The following is a 26631-nucleotide window of genomic DNA, read 5'->3' on the forward strand; positions in this document are numbered from 1 at the left end:
GTACCCAATACAATAGCCCCAAACCATGATGTGGAAGAAGGTATATTTATTGTTGATTTATGGAAAGCCAAATTGGAGTAATTGCGGCACATACAAATAGAATTCAAATATAATTTTTTAAAACAAGGTTTATTTAGGGGCATGCCATACCAGCATCTCAGCCCGGAGCGCAGTTCGAACCCCAGTCCTGACTGCTTGACATCCAGTCCAGGTCCCTGCTGCTGTGCCTGGGACAGCAACAGAACATGGCCCATGTACTTGGGCCCATGTCACCCCTGAGAGAGACCTGGATGGAGCTGCAGGTTCCTGACTTGTAGCCCGGCCCAGCCCTGGCCGTTGTGGCCATTTGGAGAGTGAACCAGCAGATGGAAGGTCTCTCTCTCTCTCTCTGTCTCTCCCTCTCTCTGTAATGTTGCCTTTCAAATAAACAAGTAAATCTTTAAAAAAAATATGTGTTGATTTATTTTCAACTACTTGAAAGGTAAGAACAACACAGAAAGACAGAGATCTCAAATCTGCTGGTTCCCCAAATGAATGCAACAGCTAGGGATAGCCAAACCAAAATCAGGAACCACGGACTCCCTCCAAGTTTCTCATATGGGTGGGTGACAATAAACCAAGTATTTAAGCCATGATCTGTGGCCTTCTAAGCTCATTAACAGAAAGCTGGATTCGAAGCAGCGGTTCTGGGGCTTGAACCAGCACTCTGATATGGGGATTCAGGCATCCCAAGCAGCGGCTTAACCTGCTGCACCAAAAATCCCCGCTTCTTTTTTTTTTAAATATTTATTTATTATTTTTTTGAAAGTCAGAGTTACACAAGAGAGGAGAGGCCGAGAGAGAGAGAGGTCTTCCATCCTCCGGTTCACTCCCCAATTGGCTGTAATGACTGGAACTGCGTGGATCCAAAGCCAGGAGCCAGGAGCGTCTTCCAGGTCTCCCAGGTGGGTGCAGGGGCCCAAGGACTTGGACCACCTTCTACTGCTTTCCCAGGTCATCGCAAAGAGCTGGATCGGAAGTGGAGCAGCTGGGTCTTGAACCGGCACCCATATGGGATGCTGGTGTCTCAGGCCAGGGCCTGAATCTACTGCGCCACAGCGCCAGCACCCCCACATCTAAAATACAATTTTTAATTAAAAAGAGTAGAGGTTGGGGCTGGCACTGTGACATGGCATGTAATGCCACTACCTGCAGGGCTCACATCCCATATGGGCACTGGGTCCAGTCCAGGCTGCTCCATTTCCGATCCAGCTCTCTGCTATGGCCTGGGAAAGCAGTAGAAGATGGCCCAAGGCCTTGGGCCCCTGTATCCATGTGGGAGACCTGGAAGAAGCTCCTGACACCTGGTTCCAGATCGGCCCAGCTCTAGCTGTTGCAGCCAATTGGGGAGTGAACCAGCAAATGGAAGCTTCTCTCTCTCTCTCTCTCTCTAACTCTGCTTTTCAAATAAATAAATAAATCTTAAAAAAAAAAAAAAAAGAGTAGAGGTGAGAAAATAGAAAACACTTGTTTTGGAGTGAAACTAACATTTGATTAAATAAACTGGGGCTGGCATCATGGCACAGCGGGTAAAGCCACTGCCTAGGACTCCAGCCCCCCATGTGGGCACCAGTTTGTGTTCCAACTGCTCCACTTCCGATCCACCTCCCTCTAACAGTCTGGAAAAAACAGCAGAAGATGGCCTAGGTGTCTGGGCCCCTGCTACTCTCATAAGAGACTCAGAGGAAGTTCCTGACTCCTAGCTTTGGCCTGGCACAGTGCTGGCTGTTGTGGCCATCTGGGGAGTGAACCACAGATGGAAGCGCTCTCTATTTGTCTCTCCCTCTCTCTGTATCTCTTTCAGATAAAAATAAACAAACCTTTTAAAAAACAAATTAAGAAAGAGGTTTTTATGTTAAAAATAACACAGTAAAAATCATGTACATGGGTACAAAGTTTCATTTTGAAGTGATGGAAATTTTGAACTCAAGAGAGGTGGTAGTTGTATAACACTCTGAATATTCTAAGTGCCACTGAACTGTTCATTTTAAAATGATGGATATTATGTTATGTAAGCATCACCTCAAAAAAATCTCTTCTAAGATAATACAAAATTGAAGAGTATAATTTTGACATCCTGGCTCAGATACTGTGGCACAGGGCTGAGAAGCAGGGGTGCATATCCTGTGTCTAGTTGCACCTGTCCGTAAGCACCTCCAGGAAAGTGAGAGGTAGGAGAAATGAACAGGATTTCCTTTGTCCCCTGGGGACATCCTGCTCCATTTTTTCCCTCTCCCACTGTGCTCACTCTTGGCCCTTCCAGTCTCCTGGCTTCTCGCCCAGCCCTGTTTATCCTCCAATAAGCACTTACTGCATAGTCCAAATTACTCCCTAACATTAATTCCCTCTCCCACCACTCCCCACTGGACACTAACTCACAATAAAGAGTATTTGTTGTATTAGCTTATTAGCTTAATCATGTAAAAATGAGAACTCAGGAGGACCTAATTAACCTAAAAAAATTCTTAAGCCGTTTGTTACTAAGTGATTCTTTATTTTTGAATGATGGACTGATTCTTATACAACATATTTTTACTTATCAAGCACATGTAACTTACTATGTGCTAGGCACTATTGTGCTATATAAATATTTAACCTGCATCCCCACCCCTTTCCAGTCCTCTTCTTTTATCTTTTTCTCTTTCCTTCAGATCTACTTCTCTCCAAACCAACATGAGGAATCTCATCTAAAATAACCAGTTTCTTTTATGCATTTATTTTAGTTATTTGAAAGGCAGAGAGACACAGAAAGAGAGAGTCAGATGGACAGAGATCTCCCATTTGCTGGTTCACTCCCCAAATGCCCCCACTAGTCAGGAGCCCAGAACTCAATGTGAGTCTTACATATGGTGGCAGGAACCCAAGTACTTGAACCATGACCTCTGCCTCCCAGGTGGCACATTAGCAGGAATGAGAGTGGCTGGGAATTGAACCGAGGCACTCTGCTATGGGATGGGGTGGGGGGGGTGGAATCTCTCAAGCAGCATCTTAACCACTATATCAAACATCTGCCCCCGCTTCTTAAATGTTTACAACCTCTGGCCTAAACAAGCATTCAGTTTAGAAATAGTAACTCTTCTAGTTACCTAATATTATTGTGCTCTACATCCTTTGGGAAAGTAGCAGGTGGTCCACATTTGAAGTATACTTATAAAGCTTTTGTTAATCTTTTTTATTATTAGCTCCTTTAAATTTTTTTAACTGGTAAAATATGCAAAACATAAAATTTTCCATTTTAATAATTTTAACTCTACCATTTAATAAACGTTCAATGTATTCACATTGTTGTGTATATAACAGTGTCCAAAACATTTTCTTCTTACAAAACCAAAAAGTATACTTTTCCATCGATTTCTCCTTATTAGTAGCTACAAGAAATATGGCACCCCAAAATAGGCCACATTAATGTGATCTTAAATACAGAGAGTGACGGGGCTAGTGCTGTGTTTAAACAGGTAAAGCCACCTCCTGCTGAGCCAGCATCCCACGTGGGCAGTTAATGGCCCGGATGCTCCATTTCTGATCCAGCTCTTTGTTGTGGCCTAGGAAACCATTAGAAGATGCACCCAGAGCTTGGGCCCCTTTCCCAGCAGGGGAGACCTGAAGAAGCTCCTAGCTCCTGGCTTCAGATCGGCCCAGCTCTGGCCATTGCAGCCACTGGGGGATGAACCAGTGGATAGAAGACCTCTCTCCCTCTGTCTCTGCCTCTCTGCAACACTGCATTTCAAACAAACAAATAAATCTTTAAAAAAAATACGGAGAGTGAGGTTTGGAGTGTTAATTTCTATTTACCATATCTAGCTGGCTAGGAACTTTTCAAAATCTCCATCTGTTTCACACACGATTAGAAGACTTCCTGGGACATCCGGTCTTTCATCAAATGTCCAAAATTTCCATTGAAGAGACAGAGAAAGCATTCCTAACACGGAAACAACATGGACCAGCCTTTCAGGCAGAGGAGCTGGTGTAAGGTGAGGCAGAGGATCTAATAATGAGATAGAACCCCCTGTGTCATCCGAGCCAATTATTTAAACAATACAGCCTGGGCCAGAGTAGCAAATATGCCACCTGTAGCGCTGGAATCCCATACGGGCTCCAGTTCAAGTCCTGGCTGCTCCACTTCAGATCTAGCTCCCTACTAATGCACCTGGAAGTAGCAGAGTATGGTCCATATCCTTGGGCCCCTACACCCACATGGCAGACTGGAGGAAGCTCCTGGCTCCTGGCTTTTGCTGCGGCCCAGCCCAGCCCTGACCAATGCAGCCATCTGGGGAATGAATCAGCAGATGGAAGACTTCTCTCTGTCTCTTCCTCTCTGTCTCTCTGTAACTCTGCCTTTCAGATACATAAAATACATCTTTAAAACAAAAAATAAAAAACAAATAAGCAGTATTAGTCCATGAGAATCAGTAAGAGACTATACCTTGGTACTCAACTGCTGTGACTACTTGTTGGTCTTTTGGGGCAGAGAATCCATAGGCCTTATGATCTGAAAGATTAAAACAAGCAAAAAAGTTAAAATTGTGCAAAACGTACATTTTTAAATGTTTGAATAGGATGCAATATTGAAGAAAACTTTTGGATGATAGCTTTTAAAATATCAAGATATGAAAAACTATACCAAGCCATATATGTCTCTTCCATTTTCTGTATTATGGTTTTGGCCTTTAAGCTTAATTTCCCAAAGCGGAACCCATGAATCTTCTTGAGCCTCACCAGCCCAATTGTAAATAAGAAATTACATCTTAAGTTCAGCTCAATATACAATCTAGCAATCGTCCATCCATCCAGCTTTTCATCAATGCATCCTTGCGGAAACTGCTTTTCCAACTCAATTATCTCCCTTCTATATAGTCTGTTATCCTCTCATTGTTTAATTTACTAATTTATTTGATGAAAAGTCATAAACCTGTATCTCCAGCTATGATCTCTGTCCCCGAGCCCCTTTCCCTGCTAGACATCTGTATCTCCACTTCCCAGAGCACCAGAAAAATCTCATGGGCAAAAGTGACCTCATCGGCTGACCCTACAACTTTGTTCCTTTTTACAACCCCATCATGGTAAAAGGCACCATAATTTACACTCATGCCAGAAACTTCGGTGTGGCCCATGATACATCCATCCCCTCATTCATTCACTCGACTGTGGCCACCTGCAGACTGAGAATTGTGTGTTGTCTAAGATACATTTAAAAATACTTATCCTTCCTACAACTGTACTAATCAGCCTTTCATTCCTACGATATATACTGGATGGAAGCTGACTTTATAAACACAAAAGGCTTATTTTGGCTCATAGTTCTAGGGGGTTCCCAGTCCAAGATCAGGTGATCCAATTGGTTGGACATCTGATGAGGCCATTCTTACTGGCAAAGTCCTAAAATGACACAAAGCATCACATGACAAGGGGGAGAATATGTGTCTGTCACTCCTTACAAAGCCACTGTGATTCAAGCTCAGAGACCACCCTAAAGGTCTAATCTAATCTGACCATCTCCCAGAGGCCACACTTTCTGGCACCATAACTACATTAAATTTCCACCCTCACCGTACCACCAGCATAACACTTTGGGAACCAAATCTTGAGCACACAGATCTTCAGAGGGCACCCAAACTGATATCCAATCCCACCTTCAAGCAACCAAGGACTCTGCTTCAGAGACGGGATGTGGATAGCCAAGAAAAATTAGAGCACTTCGGCCTTTCTCCACTTAGCCATCAGAGGAATGGGAAAAAACTGCAGCTTATGCAAATGTCTAAAAGAGACCATCATGGGTAAAGCACACCTGCTTCTCAGATTTGGGGTAGAGAGGAAGAAAGGAGTTGGAAAACACGGACTTCGGTGGGCTCTTGGGGAAGACCACTATTCGTTAATGTTTATTAAGTACTTAGGTGTCATGTAACATCCCTAGTGCTTTTCAAGTAGTAACTCATTTAACTCTCACAACAGTTCTCAGTGGGAGTGGGCCATTTTTATCCACACTTTTTTCTCAGGTGGGAAAACTGAGGCACAGAGAGAGTGAGAACTTTGGCCAACATTACACAAATATTAAGTGGTGGCATTGGGATTTGAACTCTGCCAGTCTGTACCCAAAGCCCACATGGTTAATTACCACCACACCATGTTCCCTGCAAGCTGAACTCTGAGGAAGGATGCAGAGCATTGCTCTGATGTAGATGAGACAGGGTGAGAAAGTGGTTATAAAAGCTGGACCTGCTCTAAAGTTCAAGAGGAACATGGAAGTGAAGGGGCTGAGACTGGGGAATGAAACACCAAGGGAACCTCAGGCGACCCTGACAAGGGTTCTGTGTGTAAGGGGCTGTCCTGTGCATGGCAGCAACCCTATCTTCTACCCACGAGATGCCGGCAGCATCCCCACTCCAATCATGACAACGATAAACACCTTCTAGACACCGAGAATGTCCCCCGAAGGTAGGGACAGGCAAATCACCCTTGGTTGAAAACCACAGCTCTAAACTTAGGCTAGACTTATCACCAGACTAAAGGAGGGCAAAGAACCATGCGTTCAATGATTTTCAAAGTTCCTATAAAATTAGGAGTTCCTAACTATGAAAGATAATTTATCATACCCCTGAGAAAGACAGAAAAATCTTCCAAATGACATGGCATCTTGTTTTTGATTAATTCTTCAGTTGCTACACCAACATACAAATCAGTCTTCCAGTACACTAGACTTTATCACTCACAAAGAACATGATGTTCTGGAGAAAATTTTTTTGTTTTCTTGCTTTCTGTTCCCTTTAGAAGTCTGGAGAGCAAAGTAATTATGAAATCAAAGCTCTCATGCCTACAGGACTCAAATTTCTATAAACTGCAAATGTCTTCATCAGGGAAACTGGCCAACCTGCATGAATGGGAAGGTGGAATTGAATTGATCCTTTCTACTGACCAAGAGTTGTAGAAAGCAGTGACCGAGGTGACTACGTCTTAGTGAGGCATCAAGCCTCTCTATTTCAAAATAGCTCATTTGACTGCATATTTCAAGAACCATGAAATGGGTCCAAGCAATCTTTTTAAGTATCCTCCCTCCCCCTGCCATTTTTTTGTACTCTGTCATATAGCAGCCATTCTTTCTTTTCTCTTCTCTGTATTCCTCTGAAACCCTCAGGCCCCATGCCCCCAAATGCTTTTCCTTCCTGGCTTTGCCTCTCCTCCTGTAATTTTTTTTAAATGTTTTTATTAATTTTTCATTTCATGGGGAAGCCAGAGAGAGAAAAACAGAAAGAGATCAACCATTGGTTTACTCTCAAAATGCTGGCAACAGCTAAATTTGAGCCAGACCAAAGTCAAGAACCCAGAACTCCATTTAGGTCTCTCACATGGGTGCTAGGGACCCAAGTATTTGAGCCATCTTCTGCTGCCTCCTAAGGGTGTGCACTATGGGAAACCAAACAGCTGGGACTGAAACACTGATATAGGATACAGGCATTCCAAGCAGCGGCTTACCCACTGTGCCTAACTTCTCCCCTTCAACCTCAATTTTATTTTATGGCATCCAAAAGTAGTCTGGATCTTCAGAAAGCAAAGGAAGGGACATGACTAAGATAGCCAAGCCAGATCTCTTAAATGAGCTAAGGTCAAGATGGGACCTTCCGTGGTCTTGCTGCGTTATCCTACACTCAATGACAGAATCTCAACACTTTTTCCAAGGACGCTGATTCCAAATCATCATTCTGTGAGACTTTCAAAGTACACTTGGAGAAAGATTTCTTTCTTCTTGAGCAATGTACTAGAGCCTCAGAGAAGCTCTAATCAAGACGGACAATTCTTTCCATTTTTGCAGTACACTTTTTAGACAAAACAATGAAGTCTCATACTCCCTAGAAACCACTTCAGAGGAAAATCTGGGCAAAATAGGAAGAGCTAATCTTTGATCTCTCCACATCATCATTTCTTTGAACTTTTCAAACACCTACTTCCTACCGAGAGGGCTTATTTTCTTCAGGAAGTCCCGGCTTTCTTTCGTTTGGTGTGAATTTTTGTACAATCTGAGACAGGGAAGATCTAAGAGTTGAGTTTCAGGAATTGAGAAAAGGAATAATTTCTCCCATCTTTCTCAATTTTAGTTTTCTACTTAAAATTCCCTTGAGAAAGATTTCTTAAATTTTCAGAAATATCTTAAAAATTTCTACAGAAAATAATAACCATTAACTCCAGAAATTTCATTACTTTCCCCCTGAATTTTAAATGTATATATTTGAGGGGCTGGCGCGGTGGCATAGCGGGTAAAGCCGGTACATGCAATGCCGGCATCCCATATGGGCACTGGTTTGAGTCTCCACTGCTCCATTTCTGATCCAGCTCTCTGCTGTGGCCTGGGAAAGCAGTAGAAGATGGCACAAGTCCTTAGCCCTTGCACCCATGTGGGAGACCCAGAAGAAGCTCCTGGCTCCTGGCTTTGGATCAGCATAGCTCCAGCCCTTGCGACCATCTGGGAAGTGAACCAGCAGATGGAAGACCTCTCTTTCTTTCTCTGCCTATGCCTCTGCCTCTCTGTGACTCTGTCTTTCAAATAAATAAATAAATCTTTAAATGTATATATTCAAATAGAAAAAATGGGTCGCAGATGTTAAAACAAAGGATTCAATGAACTGACAAAACTATAAAGAAAAAGAATTATATAAGAGTATCAATTTTTTTTAAAAGATTAACTTATTTACTTGAAAAGCAGGATTACACACATACACATACACACACAGAGGTGAAGGGAGAGAGAGAGGGAAGAAGAGATCTTCCTTCTACTGGTTCGCTCTCCAAATGATCATAATGACTAGGGCTGAGGCAGACTGAAGCCAGGAGCCTGGAACTCCATGGAGTCTCCTACATAGGCGGCAGATGCTGAAGTACTTATGCCCTCTTCACCATTTTCCCTTGCTTTCTTGGGCACATTAGCAGGGAGCTGGATCGGAAGTGGAACAGCCAGGATGTGAACTGGTGCTCACATGGGATGCTGCGGGTGTCATGAGCAGAGCTAAACCTGCTGTGCCACAATGCCAGCCCCGAGTGGTCAGTTTTAACAAATAGGTAGCATTTCTTAGTAGCTGAATATTTATCTCTGTTAGTTTAAGCATCTTGTTCTCCCAGCCACCCTGCTTCCTCTTATCCTACTTATTTCAATGTTTGCTTTTTAATTAATCAAAATATTTAAGTATCTGGTCACCTATTTAAACTTATTTTAGCAGGAACTTTTCAATCTTTATAATATTTATTTATTATAAGATTTCTGCCAGGGCCGGCACTGTGGTGTAGCGGGTAAAGCTGCTGCCTGCAGTGCCAGCATCCCATATGGGCGCTGGTCCAAGTCCCAGCTGCCCCACTTCCTGATCCAGCTCTCTGCTGTGGCCTGGGAAAGCAGTAGAAGATGGCCCAAGTCCTTGGGCCCCTGCATCCACATGGGAGACCCAGAGGAAGCTCCTGGCTCCTGGCTTTGGATCGGCACATCTCCGGCCATTCCAGCCAACTGGGGAATGAACCAGTAGATGGAAGACCTCCCTCCCTTCCTCCCCCTCCCTCTCCCTCTCCCCCCCCCTCCCCCCCCCCTCCTCCTTCTTCTTCTTCTTCTTCTTCTTCTTCTTCTTCTCTCTCTCTCTCTCTCTCTCTCTCTCTCTGCCTCTCTGTAACTCTGCCTTTCAAATAAATAAATAAATCTTAAAAAAAAAGATTTCTTCCTTGTTTTAATCTTTTCACTCTTGGAATTTACTTATATTTTCTTGTACTAAAAATATTTGTATTAAAGCAATAATTTAGTCACAGCAACATTCACTATGAGATATTAGGAATTGTCTCTATTGACTGCTTTCTTGAGCTGATTTCTATTTTTCTTCATTTTTCCAGAATAAATTAATAGGAAAATAAATTAAAAAGGTCATGGAGGCCCACTGTTGAGGTCAAGAATTGTTTTAGAGTTAGCTACAAAACATCCTTAATAGACATGGATGTGGTCCAGAGTCACTGGCAGAAGCTGAGACGATTACTGCCATAACTGCTAACGACTCCAAGTCAAATAGATATTAGTCAAACAAAATATTCTGTGTTTTACTGCCCCCAACTTTAAAAGTTCTTGTATTTTCTATTACTCATCTAAGCCGGTTTGACTAACAATAAATGCTTACATTACTTCAGTTTTGTAAACACTATAATTTTCTATTAACATTTTTAAAGCAAAACACAACACAGAAAAATGAAAAGTGTTATAACAGTTTTCTGTTTCTTTTAAAAGCACAGTACCAACAGTATCACTTTTACTTCTTAAGTTTTAAAAATAAAAATTAAGTCATAAAATTTTGACAATCTCTTATATACAAGTAATTATACTAGCAAATATAAAAAGCTATATAGATTAAGCAGTAACAAAATACTATGCAGTACTTATTGTTGATAAATATTTATATGGATATAAAGTAATCCATTGAAGCAAAAATTATCAGTTAGGTAGTATACTCATCTACATAACCATCATTCACCCACACTGAATCTAGGGTTGTAGGAAAGGGAAAGAAAAATGATGAGACAGAATATGTCCTTCTAGACTTTCAAACTTGACAACCTGGTCTGTCTTCTTAATAAGATATGGGAAGCTACCCAAAGAATAAGGGGAAAGAAAGATGCACTTGACTTTAGAACTATCCATTCTTATGCCCAGCTAGTGATGACCTAAACCAAGGGTGAAAATCCGTCTTTATTTATATTTATTTATTTGAAAGGCAGTTGCAGAGAGAGGAGTAGAGACAAAGAAAGAGATATCTTCCATCTACTTGTTCACTCCCCAAATGGCCACAAACCAATGGAGCTGGGCCAGGTGGAAGCCAGGAGCCAAGAGCTTTTTCTGGGTCTTCCAGGTGGATGCAGGGACCCAAGTACTTGGACCATCTTCTCCCTATTTCTCCAGGCACATTGGCAGGGAGCTGGATGAGAAATGGAGCAGCTGGGAGTCAAACTGGCACACATATGGGGTGACGGCATCACAAGTGGATATGCCACAATGCCATCCCCCATGTGGGGAACATTTCTTCTGCCAAGGACCATTTAGATATTTATAACTTCATTCTCGTTCATGGGACATACAAAACTATCAACTTAAAAATTAGCCCGAGTAAGCTTACAAGTTAGCTGAGTAAACAGGGAGCTTACAGCTCTAGTCTAGGAGAAGACAGTTTAAAAAAGTGGAGAGAGTGCAGTCTCAGGGAAGAGTTAGGGAGAAAACAGCAGAGGAAACTCTATGCAAATTAGAGGGACACAGTAGACATACAAAGAGGGCATGGACGCCCACAACTCGGGACACAGCAGTCGAGTGCCTATGCAGAAGCATTGGGGAATGAGGTGATCCCAGACTGCAGCATCCTAAGCCACAGGTGATAAAGCTGCAGGAAGAGCCTAGAGGGAACTTGGCTTAGAGCCATGTGTGGGGGGGGGGAGATAGTGTACCTGCCAAACTAGAGGAGAAAAAAAGAAAAGGGACACATTTCTCTTTTCCCGCTCACCTCACAGCAGAGTCCTGCAACAAGCTGATAGAGTGGGCACCATTTTGGACATATGTAACAGCCAAACCAGCTCATATCCACACCCTGCAACGAGCTGAGCGGAGACTCCTGACTCGTGGGGACAGGCGGCTGGATGCTTGTGACTGTGGGAGGCTTGTGTGCCACGACTGTGGAAAAAAAACTGAGGCTGTGTGGGAGGACTCACGGTGTGGCTGGGACTGAGGGCACTCAATGTGGGAGACTCCACATGCTCAGGGCTTCCTGGTTACCTGGTGAGGGACATTGCTGAGGAATGCACAGAACCTTTTAGTGGTCCTTGGGGAAGAGCGGATGAATATTATATCCACTGGGGCTAGCACTATGGGACTGGTCTCCTCTGAGGAGATCAGCTGAGCAGAATAAACCTCTATTCTGATTTAAAAAAAAAAAAAAAGAAGAAGAAGAAGAAAAGAAAAAAGAGAACATTTACCATGCCAAACTTCAGTGTGTCACTTTATTTTTATTTTTTATTTTATTTATTTATTTATTTTTTTTTTTTTTTTTTGACAGGCAGAGTGGACAGTGAGAGAGAGAGAGACAGAGAGAAAGGTCTTCCTTTGCCGTTGGTTCACCCTCCAATGGCCACCGCAGCCGGCGCGCTGCGGCCGGCGCACCACGCTGATCCGATGGCAGGAGCCAGGAGCCAGGTGCTTTTTCTGGTCTCCCATGGGGTGCAGGGCCCAAGCACCTGGGCCATCCTCCACTGTACTCCCTGGCCACAGCAGAGGGCTGGCCTGGAAGAGGGGCAACCGGGACAGAATCTGGTGCCCCGACCGGGACTAGAACCCGGTGTGCCGGCGCCGCAAGGCGGAGGATTAGCCTAGTGAGCCGCGGCGCCGGCCTAGTGTGTCACTTTAGACATGCCCTTCACCCTGGCAAACTGAACAGAGCTCCCTAGCCACACTCACCACATGCCTCTAGATATTCACTGAAAGCAGACACTCCACTTAAATACAGAGGCATAGTACAAAGATAAAAGCTGCCACAATGGAAAACAACAGAAAAGAAACCCACTAGTATCTCCACAAATGCCTAATAGCAAACACACCAATTCAAGAAACAAGAATAAGGAAGACAACATGACGCCCCCAGAAGAACACAACACTTCAATACTAGATTGTGAAGATGATAACATTGAAGAAATACAAGAAATAGAATTCAGAAAATTGATCACAAGATTACACGAAAGTAATCAGAAGCAAATGCATGAAATACTGAAATCCATACAAGAAATGAAAGAAAATTACTCCCACAAAATTCAGATCTTAAAGAGAAATCTAAATAAAATGAAGAATTCAACAGAACAAATAAAAATGCAGTAGAAAGCCTTAACAACAGAATCAGTGAATCAGAAGAAAGAACATCCAACTTAGAAGACAAAGCACAGGAAAACATACAGTCAAACCAAAAGCAGGAAGAGGAAATTAGAAACCAAAAAAAAACACTGTTAGGAATCTACAGGATACTATCAAATTACCCAACATACAGGTTCTAGGAGTTTCTGAAGGTGTGGAAAGAGAGAAAAGATTATAAGATCTTTATAGTGAATTAATAACAGAAAACTTGCCTAATTTAGAGAAAGAACGTGACATCCAAGCAGAGGAAGCACACAGAACTCCTAATAGACATGACCAGAAAAGATCTTCACCACAACACGTTGTAACCAAAAACAGGAGAGAGAAGACCCAAATCAATAAAATTAGAGATGAAAAAGGGAATGTAACAACAAACACCACAGAAATAAAAAAGAATCATCAGAAATTACTACAAAGTGTTGTATGTCAACAAACTGAGAAACCTAGAACATATGGATAAATTCCTGGACACATACAACCTACCTAAATTGAGCCATGAAGACACAGAAAACCTAAACAGACCCATAACCAAGGCAGAAATTGAATCAATAATAGGGACCTTCCCAACAACAACAAAAACCAGGACCAGATGGCTTCACTGATGAATTCTATCAGACATTTTCTAAAGAACTAACTCCAAATCTTCTCAAATTATTCAAAACAATCAAAAGGGAGGGAATCCTCCCAAATTCTTTCTGTGAAGCCAGCATCACATTCATTCCTAAACCTGAAGAAGATGCAACAGAGAAAGAGAACTACAGGCCAATTTCCCTGATGAACATAAATGTAAAAAATCCTCAACAAAATTCTTGCCAATCGAATCTAACAAAACATCAGACAGATCATCCACCTAGACCAAGTGAGACTTACCCCAGGTATGCAGGGATATAAACTCTAAGCAAATTGGGTATAGAAGGAACATCCCTAAACACAATCAAGGCAATTTATGATAAACCCACAGACACTGTCCTACTGAATAAGGAAAAGCTGGAAGCATTCCCACTGAGATCTGGTACCAGACAAGGATGCCCACTCTCACCACTGCTATTCAATATAGTCATGAAAGTTTGAGCCAGACCCATTAGGGAAGAAAAAGAAATCGAAGAGATACAAATTGGGAAGGAGGAAGTCAAACTATCCCTATTTGCAGATGATATGATCCTATATATAGGGGATCCAAAAGACTCTACCAAGAGACTACTGGAACTCATAGAAGATTTTGATAAAGTAGCAGGATACAAAATCAATACACAAAAATCAACAGCCTTTCTATACGCAGACAATGACAAGGCTGAGAATGAGCATCTAAGATCAATCCCATTCACAATAGCAACCAAAAATTAAAATATCTTGGAATAAACATAACCAATGATGTCAAAGAACTCTACAATTAGAATTACAAAACATTGGGGCCAGTGGTGTGGTGTAGCAGGTAAAGCCACCACCTGCAGTGCTGGCACACCCCCCCCCAACTCAATGGGCGCCAGTTCACATCCTGGCTGCTCCACTTCTGACCCAGCTCTCTGCTATGGCCTGGGAAAGCAGCAGAAGATGGCCCAAATCCTTGGGCCCCTGCACCCACGTGGGAGACCTAGAAGAAACTCCTGGATCCTGGCTTCAGGTTGGCACAGTTCTGGCCATTGCAGCCAACTGAGGAGTGAACCAGCAGATGTAAGACCTCTCTCTCTGCCTCTCCTTCTCTCTCTGTGTAACTCTGACTTTCAAATCTCCATTCTTCTGAAACCAATTTATAGATTCTTTGCAATACCAATCAAAATACCAAAGATATTCTTCTCATATATAGAAAAAAGTGTTGAAATTCATATGGAAACACAGGGACCCTGAATAGGAAGGCGATGTTATGCAACAAAAACAAAGCCAGAGGCATCACAATACCAGATTTTAAGACATAATTTGGGGCGGGCGCCTCAGCTCAATTGGTTAATCCTCCGCCTGTGGCACTGGCATCCCATATGGATGCCGGGTTCTAGTCCTGGTTGCTCCTCTTCAGTCCAGCTCTCTGCTGTGGCCCGGGAAGGCAGTGGAGGATGGCCCAAGTGCTTGGGCTCCTGCACCCGCATGGGAGACCAGGAGGAAGCACCTGGCTCCTGGCTTCCGATCGGCATAGCTCCAGCTGTAGCAGCCATTTAGGGGGTGAATCAACAGAAGGAAGACCTTTCTCTCTGTCTCTCTCTCTCACTGTCTAACTCTGTCAAATAAATAATAAAAAAGACATACTACAAGGCAGTTATAATCAAAACAGCCTGTACTGGTACAAAAACATATGCATGGACCAATGTAACAGAATAGAAATGCCAGAAATTAATCCAAGCATCTGCAACCAACTTATATTTGACCAAGGAGCTAAAAGCAATCCCTGGAGCAAAGACGGTCTCTTCAACAGATGGTGCAGGAAAAACTGGATTTCCACATGCAGGAGTATGAAGCAAGAACCCTACCTTACACCTTACACAAAATATACTCAACATGGATTAAAGATCTAAATCTTCGAACCAACACAATCAAATTATTGGAGAACATTGGGAAAAGATACTGGCACATACAAAGAGTTCTTGGAAAAGACCCTAGAGGCAAAGGCAGTCAAAGCCAAACTTAACAAGTGGGAATACATCAAATTAAGAAGTTTCTGTACCGCAAAAGAAACACTTAGGAAAGTGAAGAGGCAACCAACAGAATGGGAGAAATTATTTGCAAACTATGCAATTTATAAAGGATTAATAACCAGAATCTACAAAGAGATCAAGAAACTCCACAACAACAAAACAAACAACCCAGTTAAGAAATGGGTAAAAGACTTAAACAGACATTTTTCAAAAGAGGAAATCCAAATGGCCAACAGGCACATGAAAAAATGTTCAGGATCACTAGCAATAAGTGCAAATCAAAACCACAATGAGATTTCACCTCACCCCCATTAGAATGGCTTTCATACAGAAATCAACAAATAACAAATGCTGGTAAGGATTTGGGGGAAAAGGTACCCTAATCCTCTGTTGGTGGCAAAGAAAACTGGCAAAGCCACTATGGAAGACAGTATTGACACACCTCAAAAATCTGAATATAGACCTACCATATGACCCAGCCATCCCACTCCTGGGATTATACCCAAGGGAAATGAAGTCAGTAAATGAAAGAGTTCTGCACCCCCCATGTTTATTGCAGCTCAATTCATAATAGCTATGACATGGAATCAACCTAAATGCCCCTCAACCAAAGACTGGATAGAGAAATTATGAGATATGTACACTATGGAATACTACACAGCAGTAAAAAAAATGAAATCTGGTCATTTGCAACAAAATGAATATATCTGGCAAACATCATACTTAGTTAAATTGCCAGTCTCAAAGGGACAAATATCATATGTTCTCCCTGATCTGTGAGAACTGACAGAGCATCTAAAAGGAAATCTGTGGAAGTGAAATTGACACTTTGAGAAGGGATGACTTGAGCTGCCCTTGTGTTGACTGTCAGTTTCATTTTTTTTTTTTTTAGTTTTTTTTCCTTCATACTATTTGTTGAACTCTTTACCTAGCATAGTCAGTCATAGGTGTATAATGTCAATTGAGGTTGGATCTTGGTAAAAAATAAGAGTGGCAATAAGAGAGGGAGGAGGAAGTTTGTAATTGTAAAGCTGTATAGGTCTGTATACATTCTTATTGACTTAATTCTAAGGGTACAGTTTAAAAACTTGTCATGGGACACCTAATCCCATTAAACTGGCTGGTAAAAATGCCATCTTAAGTGTTAAAATGATTATATTAAGTGTTAAAGTGAACATATATATAGAATTAAGTGTTAAGGTGATCATATAAATAAGATCAAGTGTCTGATAATAATAATTGATAGAATTTAAAAGGAAAGAATGTTCCAACATGGGAAGCAGTCTACACAGCAGACTCACAGAATGACAATCACTTTAATTAACACTCTGACCTCAGAATCAGCCCTTAAGTCTTCCAGGTATGGCTGAAAAGCCTGTGAGAGCATTTCAGGCATGGAAAGCCAAGACACTGTGGCAAAAAATGTTCTATATGAAGGATCTCTGTGAGTGAGACAAAGAAGTGGTCATCAAAGAAGGATGTATGTTTCTCTGAAGGGAGGAGAGAACTTCCACTTTGCTTATGGCCTTGTCTAAATACGTAGGGAGTTTGTGGATTCAAAATGCTTCCATAGCATACATAAGAGTGTTAATTGTTAAATTAACAAAAGGAGTCACTCTGCACTAACTCCCCATGCAGGACCTCTGTCCTCAATGAGTTATATTATGAGAATTGACTGTAAAACTAGTTCTCAGTTTTTTTGTGTGTATATGGGTGCGCAAACTGTTGAAATCTTTACGTAGTATATAGTTGGTCTTCTGTGTACAAAGTTAATTGAAAATGAATCTTAATGGAGAATGGGACTTGGAAGAGGAGAGGGAGAAGGAAGAGGAGTGGTAATGTGGGTGGGAAGGGTGGGCATGGTGGGAAGAATAACTATGGCCCTAAAGTTGTACTTATGAAATTTGTATTCCTTAAAAAATAAACAAAAAAATTACCTCATGATAGACTTACTGAATTTTAAGTCCCACCTACAGTTGCCTTGGCATGGCCAGACCAGATGATTTCAAGAGCCTCATAAAGCATGTTGTTCCCCACCAGTGACCTAAACAATTTAAGGGTTATTTTGACTATGAATGAATATCCCCCTAGGAATTTAAGTAGCAGGTAACTCCACATTTGATAACTGTGACCATTGATACAGGTTAAATAAAGTGTTGAAGGGCACAAAGTTTTGGAAAGCAGGGGAGTTTACATCTGCATCTGGTTAGTCCAGGGAATTTGTCATCTCTCTCTCTCTCTCTGGTAGTGTGAGAGAATTGTGCCAAATATGATAGTGCCACTCTGCAAATAGCTTCATTATCCATTTTCAAACTTTAGGGTTGTAGGGGCCAGCACTATGGTGTAGTAGGCTAATCCTCCACCTGCAGCACCCACATCCCATATGGGCACTGGTTCATATCCTAGCTGCTCCTCTTCTGATCCAGCTCCCTGCTATGGCTTGGGAAAGCAGTGGCATATGGTCCAAATGCTTGGGCCCCTGCACCTATGTGGGAGACCTAGAAGAAGCTCCAGGCTCCTGACTTCAACTCCAGTAGTTGGCTCCAGTAGTTGCAGCCATTTGGGGAGTGAACCAGCCGATGGAAGACCTTTCTCTCTGTCTCTCCCTCTCTCTGTTAACTCTAGCTTTCAAATAAATAAAACTCTTTTAAAAAAAAAATAAACATTTTTGGGATTGAATGTTTCAGCACTTAAGAAGAATTGTGTATTGATTACAGTATTCAACCAAAAGTATTAAGTAGAACAAACAAAAAAAATACTAAGAGGGATAACATATTAAGCTGCTCATCAACAGTCAGGGTGAGAGCTGATCAAGTCACCATTTCTCATAGTGTTCATTTCACTTTAACAGGTTTCCTTTTTGGTGCTCAATTAGTTGTCACCTATCAAGGAGAACAAGTGGTATTTGTCCCTTTGGGATTGGCTTATTTCAATCCCATCGAGGTGGCATGTACCAATGCCATCTCACTAGTCCCAGTGATCAATTTCTGTTCACAATTGATCGTAATGATAGGACTAAGAACCAAAGGGATCACATAAACAAGAATAGTGTCTGCAAATACTAGCTGATAGAATAAAAAAGGGAGAGAATAGTCCAACATGGGAAGTGAGATACACAGCAGACCCATAGAATGGCAAATGTCCTAATAGCACTCTGGCCTCATAATCAGCCCTTAAGGCATGCGGATCTGGCTGAAATGCCCATGAAAGTATTTCAGGCATGGAAAGCCAAGACACTCTGGGGAAAAAAAAAAAAAAAAAACCTAAATGAAAGATCTCCACGAGTGAGATCCCAGTGGAAAGAATGGGTCATCAAAGAAGGAGGTACCTTTCTCTGAAGGGAGGAAAGAACTTCCACTTTGACCATGGCCTTGTCTAAAAATGATCAGAGTCAGTGAACCCAGGGGGCTTCCATAGCCTTGGCAGCTCATGACAAGAGCCTAGGGTGATTACTGATGCCATAAACAAGAGTGTCAATTTGTTAAGTCAACAACAGGAGTCACTGTGCACTTACTCCTCATGTAGGATCTCTGTCCTTAGTGTGCTGTACATTGAGATTTAATGCTATAACTAGTACTCAAACAGTATTTTTCACTTTATGTTTCTGTGTGGGAGCAAACTGTTGAAATCTTTACTTAATGTATGCTAAACTGATCTTCTGTATATAAAGAGAATCGAAAATGAATCTTGACATGAATGGAAGGGGAGAGGGAGTGGATAAGGGGAGGGTTGCGGGTTGGAGGGACGTCATGGGGGGGAAGTCATTGTAATCAATATTCTGTACTTTGGAAATTTATATTCATTAAATAAAAGTTAAAAAAAATAAACAAACACAAAAAACATTTTAGGGTTGTAAAGACAATACTCAGAATATTATAAAATGCCATTTTAGGTAAATGTTTATGGTAAATGAACTAATCTCAGTAAACTGTAGGTTTATTACATATTACACAAAATTTTATGTATATCTCCTTTTCTGCTTCTTTAACAACTTGAGTGCAGGAACTACTGGTGTATTCAGATTGAGTATAAAGCTCTATTCATGTAAGTTATATGCATTAGTAAATTTACAAGAGCTTTCAGAGACTTCCAGTGGCTAAACTGGAATTTTTCAGTGCTATTAAAATGAAATGACATAGGGGCCAGCGCTGTGGTGCAGTAGGTTAACACCCTGGCCTGAAGCACCAGCATCCCATATGGGCGCCGGTTCTATTCCCATCTGCTCCACTTCCGATCCAGCTCTCTGCTATGGCTTGGGAAAGCAGTAGAAGATGGACCAAGTTCGTGGGCTCCTGCACCTGGGTGGGAGACCTGGAAGAAGCTCCTGGCTTCTGGCTTTGGATCAGCGCAGCTCTGGCCATTGTGAATAACTGGGGAGTGAACCAGCGGGTGGAAGACCTCTCTCTCTGTCTCTACCTCTCTCTGTAACTCTTTCAAATAAAAAAGAAATCTTTAAAAAAATGAAATGACATAAATAATTTCTCAAAGTAAAATAGATTTTCAAAATTTTTAAATGTGTCCTTCAGTATATATTCAAATTTCTTTAATTTTTTAAAGATCTATTTATTTGGAAGGTAGAGTTGCAGAGAAAGAGTAGGAGAGAGAGAGAGCGAGAGAGAGAGCTCTTCCATCCTTTCCCTCCTCATCACTCTCCACATTGCCACCATCACCAGGACTGGACCAGCCAAAGTCAGGAGCTGGAACTCCATCCAGGTCTTCCACATATGTGGAAGGGGCCCAAACATTTGGGCCATCTTCCGCTGCTTTCCAAGCACATTAGTAATGAGTTGGATTGGAAGTGGAGCAACCAGGACTCAACCCAGTACTCATATAGGATGATGGCATCACTGGCGGTAGCTTAACCCACTGTGCCATGACGCTGGCTCCTATCTTAAAATATTTAATGGTGGGCATTGGCATAGAAAAGCCATCAGAGACTGGATTTCTCATCAAGTACTCCCCACCAGAACATGAAAGAAGCCACTTAGGGATTCCATAATTTTTCTTGCTATTCCCCAAGTGACAATCTCCATCACTGGTGAAATTAGCAAATTACCAACAAATTTCAGATAAATGCTAATAGTCAAATCCAGCAGAATCCTAAGATAAGATAAATAAAGGTCATATTCCAAAACTGATACTAGTAAGAATCGGAAACAGGGGCCATCATTGTGGTGCAATGGGTTAAGCTGTTGGCTGTAACACTAGTATCCCATATCAGTGCCAGTTTGAATCCCAAATGCTCCACTTCTGATACAGTTCCCTGCTAATGAGCCTGGGAAAGCAATGGAAGATGGCCCAAATGCTTGGGTACCTGCCACCCACATGGAAGACCTGGATGGAGTTCCAGGGTCCTAGTTTTATTCCAAGTCCAGCCAGCCATTGCAGCTGTTTGGGTGAATGAACCAACAGATGGAAGATTCTGTCTCTCCCCATAAGTATCTCTCCCTTTCAAATAAATAAATATTTTTTTAAAAAATCGCAAAATCATTCTTATTTACAAAGGTTATGTTCTAAGACCCCCAGCATACGCCCGAACCTGTGGACAGGACTGAAACCTACACAATTTTTTTTTCTTCTATGCCCGGTAGTAATACCATGAGCATCAGAGAATTAATCCATCTTTCCATGTCTTATGCCCTGGAACCTCCTTTGCATTACTATCCCTATGCTTTGGAGCTATTACTAAGTAAAACAAGGGTTATCTGAACACAAACACAGTAAGCTTGCAACAATTTCTAAGTGACTAACAGGCAGGGAATATACACAAGTGGACTATGTCCCCAGGTGGGACAAAATGGGATATCATTATGCTATTCAGAATGGCATGTATTTTAAAACCTATAAATTGAGGCAGGCATTTGGTACAGTGGTTGAAACACCACTTGGGTTACACCACTTGGGCCGTCTGCATCTCATATGGGAATGCCTGGGTTCGAATTCTAGCACTGCTTCCCATTCCCACTCCGTTAATGCACGCTCTAGGAGGCAGCGTGATGGCTCAAGTAGTTGGGTCCATACCACCCACACATGGGAGACCTAGGATTGAGGTTCAGGCTCTTGGCTTCGACTTGTCCCAGCGCTGGCTGTTCTGGGCACTCAGGAAGCAAATCAGTGGATGGAAGATGTGTTTTTCTCTTTCTCTTACCCCCCCCCCCCCATCTCTCTGTCTTTCAAATAAAAACAATTTAATAGGTAAAACTTACAAATTGTTTAATTCTGGAATTTTCCATTCAACATTTTCAGGTCACAGTTGACTGTGAGTACTGAAAGCATAGAGAGTGTAACTTTGGATAAAGGGGGCTACTCTACTCAGTAAAGGCCACGGCTGTTGATCATTCCAGGTTCTGATTCTCCTGAAGATTAAGATGCCAGGAAATAATGGTCCCACACCTTCATTAATGTGAAGTAGGAAGTCATTAAAGAGATCAAATATCAAGAGGTGAAGAAATCCAAGCCTGAGTGTTCTCCTTCCTAAGGACACGTTATCGCTCCCCCTCTTCGCGGAGGAACGACACAAGACCCTGCGCTGTTCTTTTGTCTGCTCGGCCCTCCCCAGGTTTGCTGCTGGTCCTTCCCGGGTTGGCTACCGACCCTTCCACCTCCGTGGAAGGGCGGTTCCCCCTGCCACTTTCCCCACTTCCGCGGGGGAGCGGCACACCGCTAGCCGGCTCTCTCGGGGGCTGCTCAGGTGTTCCTTCAGATAGATGTTCCTGGTGCATGTTGTCTCTCTCCTCCTTTATAGTCCTCTTCCACCAATCCCAACTCTGCTACCCACACACCGAGTACGCTGCTCTCCTCCAATCAGGAGCAGGATCAGCTCCTGGAGGTCATCACTCAAGTTGGCGAGAGGCAGCTGCGTAGAAGCTGTTTCCTCCTCTCCCAGCGCCATATTGTGGGAGAGCAGATGCATAGAATAAGTCTTAATTCCAGTAACAGTCTAGTCCGAGTTGCTCCCCACACACGTGAACGGGGCGGGTCGCAAGCACATTGCGACAGTGGAGATGGTACGCAGGATGTGAGAGCTATGCTCGTCTTCATAGATGATCGCTCAGTGTTCTTCAGTCTGAGATCTGGACGGGGCTTCTGAAAAGGAAAAGGTCAGAAGCACTGCCAGCATTCGGAAGTTATAATTCCTGATAGAATTAAATTTACCGGTATAATTGCCCAATCCTTTTTGAGACCATGTTTTGTGAATCATTTCTCCAGACTCTGGTCAACTCTGAGAAACAGCCAAACCCAAGTGTGTCTGAACCTGAGTTCTGAACTCTGGCTCTGAATCACCAATCCAGGTTCTAAAGGTCTGAAAGTCTGGGACTGTCTTCCCAAAGTGTACTAACAGCTGCTGAACACCCAGATAATTCAGGGCCTGCTTCGGTCAGGGCCCTGGGAAATAGCTGCTCCAAAGGTACTGATATTTCTAACACCTTAAACAACATGTGAGAAGATTTCAAAAAAGTTCAGAGGAAATGAACATTATCTCTTTTTTTTAAAGATTTACTTATTTATTTGAGAGGCAGAGTTACAGATAGAGAGGGCAAAAGATCGAGAGAGGTCTTCCATCTGATTATTCACTCCCCAGATGGCTGCAACAGCCCGAGCTGGCTGATCCAAAGCCAGCGGCCAGCTTCCTTCAGGTCTCCCACGTGGGTGCAGGGTCCAAGGACTTGGGCCATCTTCCACTGCTTTCCCAGACCATAGCAGAGAGCTGGATCAAAAGGGGAGCCAGGACTTGAACTGGTGTCCATATGGGATGCCAGCACCACATGCTTTACCTGCTACACCACAGTGCTGGCCCCTGCACATTAACTTTTCAATTTGATTTTTCCCATAACCTTCCTAAAGCCCCCTCATATGCAAGAACTTGACATTCTACTCTACCAAGCTCGTCTGCCCTTCCACTCTACATGGAGTGTTTCCAATGCTCCATGTCTCTTTGAAGTTGTGCTTCTCTGCCTTACTGAATACATGTCAGCAATCACTAACAAGAGTTTAGTATTTCAAATGTTTTCATTTTTTTAAAAGTAGTTCTGAATATAAACTGCATTTTGCAGATTAGCATAAAAAAGGATCAAAAGGATTCTCTCACATCACCAATCTATTAAATTTAGAATCAGAAAATGTTATCATTGTATTAATCCAACAGAGATCATGCCTCTAATGTTTTCAATATTTTCCTGAAATTGAAAATTTATAAAAAACAAAGAATAGACACAGATAGGAAAACAGATTGACCATATTTATACTGAGGCCCTCTCTTGCCTGGTCACCTTCCAAGGCCATCAGGTTGGCTGGGGAAGGCCTCACAATGTGTGCACATTTTGTAAAATAGGCAAAGACAAGATTGTCTTGTATTATTTTTTCCTACACGGGACACTGCTAATCCACCCTTGCACACAATTCAGGCTTTCTTATTAATTTGTTTATTCAGCTTTCCAGATCTGACCACACACAAAACTTAGACAAAGAAAGTTGTCTCCAAAGACCAGGATCTGATAGTTCAATCTTTAAAGATTCTATAGGAATGGTGACTTAGCATGCACTTCAATTCTATTATCAAACTTCAATTCCTAAAATATAAGAGCGGTGTGACTTATTGTTCCACTCTCCTGCTAGATGAAAATCTTAGCCCTTACATTTCATACATGTGTTATTAATTAAATTCTATTGCTACAAATGCTTACAGAAGAAATCTGAAAACTAAGGAAAATCTCCCAGCTTATTGTTGTCTCATGTTTCCTTTGATCAGTCTCCAGGAAACCAAAAGAACAAGAACCATTTATTTTGACGTGCAGAACATGGAACAATGGTTTGGCATGGCTTAACTGTCATATTTACAGCTGTCAGACAAGACTGCCCAGAATTAGCCTCCCTGATTTCTCAGATGTCCAAATCCAGAGACTATAATTTCCCTTTTCGTTTGGTAAAGACAGTTCCTTGGCTTCTTTATTTTATTTCAAAACTGGCCACACCCACCCAACTACAAGCTAATACCAAAACACACTTTCAGCTTAACCAACATCTGCATACATTCACGTCCACAAGACATCTGAAGCTGCCTTCTGGAGTGACCAGGACATCAGTATATGCTCTTGGGAAAAGGCCTGATGTCTGAAACTCATTCAGATCAAGTATTAAAAAGATGGACAGGGACCGGCATCGTGGTGTGGCAGGTTAAGCTGCCACCTGTGACACTGACATCCCATATGGGCACCAGTTCAAGTCCCAGTTTTTCCACTTTTGATCCAGCTCCCTACTAATGTGCCTGGGAAATCGGTGAAAGCTGGCCAAGTACTTGGGCCCCTGCCCCATATGGAAACCCGGATGAGGCTCCTGGCTCCTGGCCTCGTGTTGTGACCATTCGGAAGAGTGAACCAGTGGATGGAAGATCTCTCCTTCTATCTGTCTTTCAAGTAAATGAATAAATCTTTAAAAATAAATAAATAAATAAAAAGGGACAAAAGTTTGTGTCTAAATATGGTATGAAAAAGCCTAAATGTCATAATATAATTCAGGGAAAATGTTTGATAACCTGTATAGAGTTGAGGATGACTGGATTTAAGAGAGAATTAACCAGAAATTTTGCCATTATGTAGAGTGAGCCTTAGTACTTCAGGTTTCAATGAGGCAGTATCAGAATTGACTTCACATTCCAGTTGGGAAGTGAACCAGCGGATGGAAGACCTCTCTCTCTTTCTCTTTCTCTCTTTCGTGCGCTCTCTCTCTCTCTCTGCCTCTCCTCTCTTGTGTAACTCTGACTTTCAAAATAAAGAAATAAATCTAAAAAAATGCCTACCTTAGCTGACTGTAAAGATAAAATTAAAGTATATATTTGGGATAGTTGCTAGTACATAGATTTTCCACATGTACTTGTTTTTCCAGATGGGTGTTTAGCCTAGTCATTAAGACATTTGTTATGATCCCTTTGGTAAACCTGGAAGAAGTTCCTGGCTCCTGGTTTTGGATTGGACCGATTCCAGCTATTGCGGTCACTTCGGGAATGAACCAACAGGTGGAAGACCTTTCTCTGTCTCTCCCTCTCTCCATCTGTAACACTACTTCTCAAATAAATAATAAAAAATCTAAAAAAAAATTGTTATCAACTCTAAAAATAAAAAAATCTTAAGTTTAATAACACAAAGTGAGAAGTTTTTGAGAAAAATAAAATCATTGTTTTCACAGATTTAATATATAACTGAAAACAGCATTGTGATGGTTAATTGTGTTAACTTGGCCTGGCCATGGTCCCTGGATATATACTGAGGTCAAACGTTAATTATTCTGGATGTGTCTGTGATGGTGTTTCTGGGTGAGATTAACTTTTCAATCAGTAGCCTGAGTAAAGCAGATTGCCCTCCGTGATGGGAATGGGTCTCATCCAATCACCTACGTAGATCGAAAGAAAGATTTCCCTCAGGCGAGAGGGAAGTCTTGGCTTTTGGACTTGAACTGCAACATCAACAGATCCTGGGCTTCCAGCCTACTGGCTGGTACTGCTGATTTTGGACTCCTCTTCAATCACAGGAACCAATTCCTTAAAATAAATCTCTTTATACACACATAATACATATAACACACATACGCCTATACCACATACAAACATACACAACACACAACACATGTACATACACATGCACACAACACATACACGTCCACACAACACATGATACACATGCACATATACAGCACACACATACATACAACACATGCATAAGCAATATACAAAATATACATGCACATATAAAACATATGCAACACACATGCACACATATACACACAACCTATTGTATATATTTTGAAGAACCCTAACACAAACTTAAAATATATCATGGTTACATTAATTTGAGGAGGTTTCTACTTTTACACAAATATGCTTTACATCTCAGGGGTTCCTTTGAGGCCTAGTGATATAGTCATTCAAAAAAATGTTCCATAGTCAGTTTGGTTCCAAGGATGCTGACCTAGAACCTTATGTAGTCAATCACTCCCTGTTACACTTTAGCACCATCCTCAGAGCCATGTCTATATCCTCATGCATTCCTCATTCTCTCTAGCTGGATTCTCCTCCCTCCG

At 42.0% G+C, this 26631-nt stretch overlaps 1 protein-coding gene across 2 annotated transcripts in view; it reads right to left on the reverse strand.

Annotated features, from left to right (window-relative positions):
- JAM2 (junctional adhesion molecule 2) overlaps positions 1 to 26631 on the reverse strand; it is an 83091-nt gene that overhangs the window by 33161 nt on the left and 23299 nt on the right. For both annotated transcript variants that reach the window (XM_017346699.4, XM_051819205.3), the window contains exon 2: positions 4463 to 4528. In XM_017346699.4, coding sequence (XP_017202188.3) covers positions 4463 to 4528 — 66 coding nt within the window. The remainder of the gene's footprint in view (positions 1 to 4462; positions 4529 to 26631) is intronic.

This window comes from Oryctolagus cuniculus, chromosome 4 (assembly GCF_051225735.1).
Source record: "Oryctolagus cuniculus isolate XC-2025 breed Fujian yellow rabbit chromosome 4, ASM5122573v1, whole genome shotgun sequence".
NCBI lineage: Eukaryota > Metazoa > Chordata > Mammalia > Lagomorpha > Leporidae > Oryctolagus > Oryctolagus cuniculus.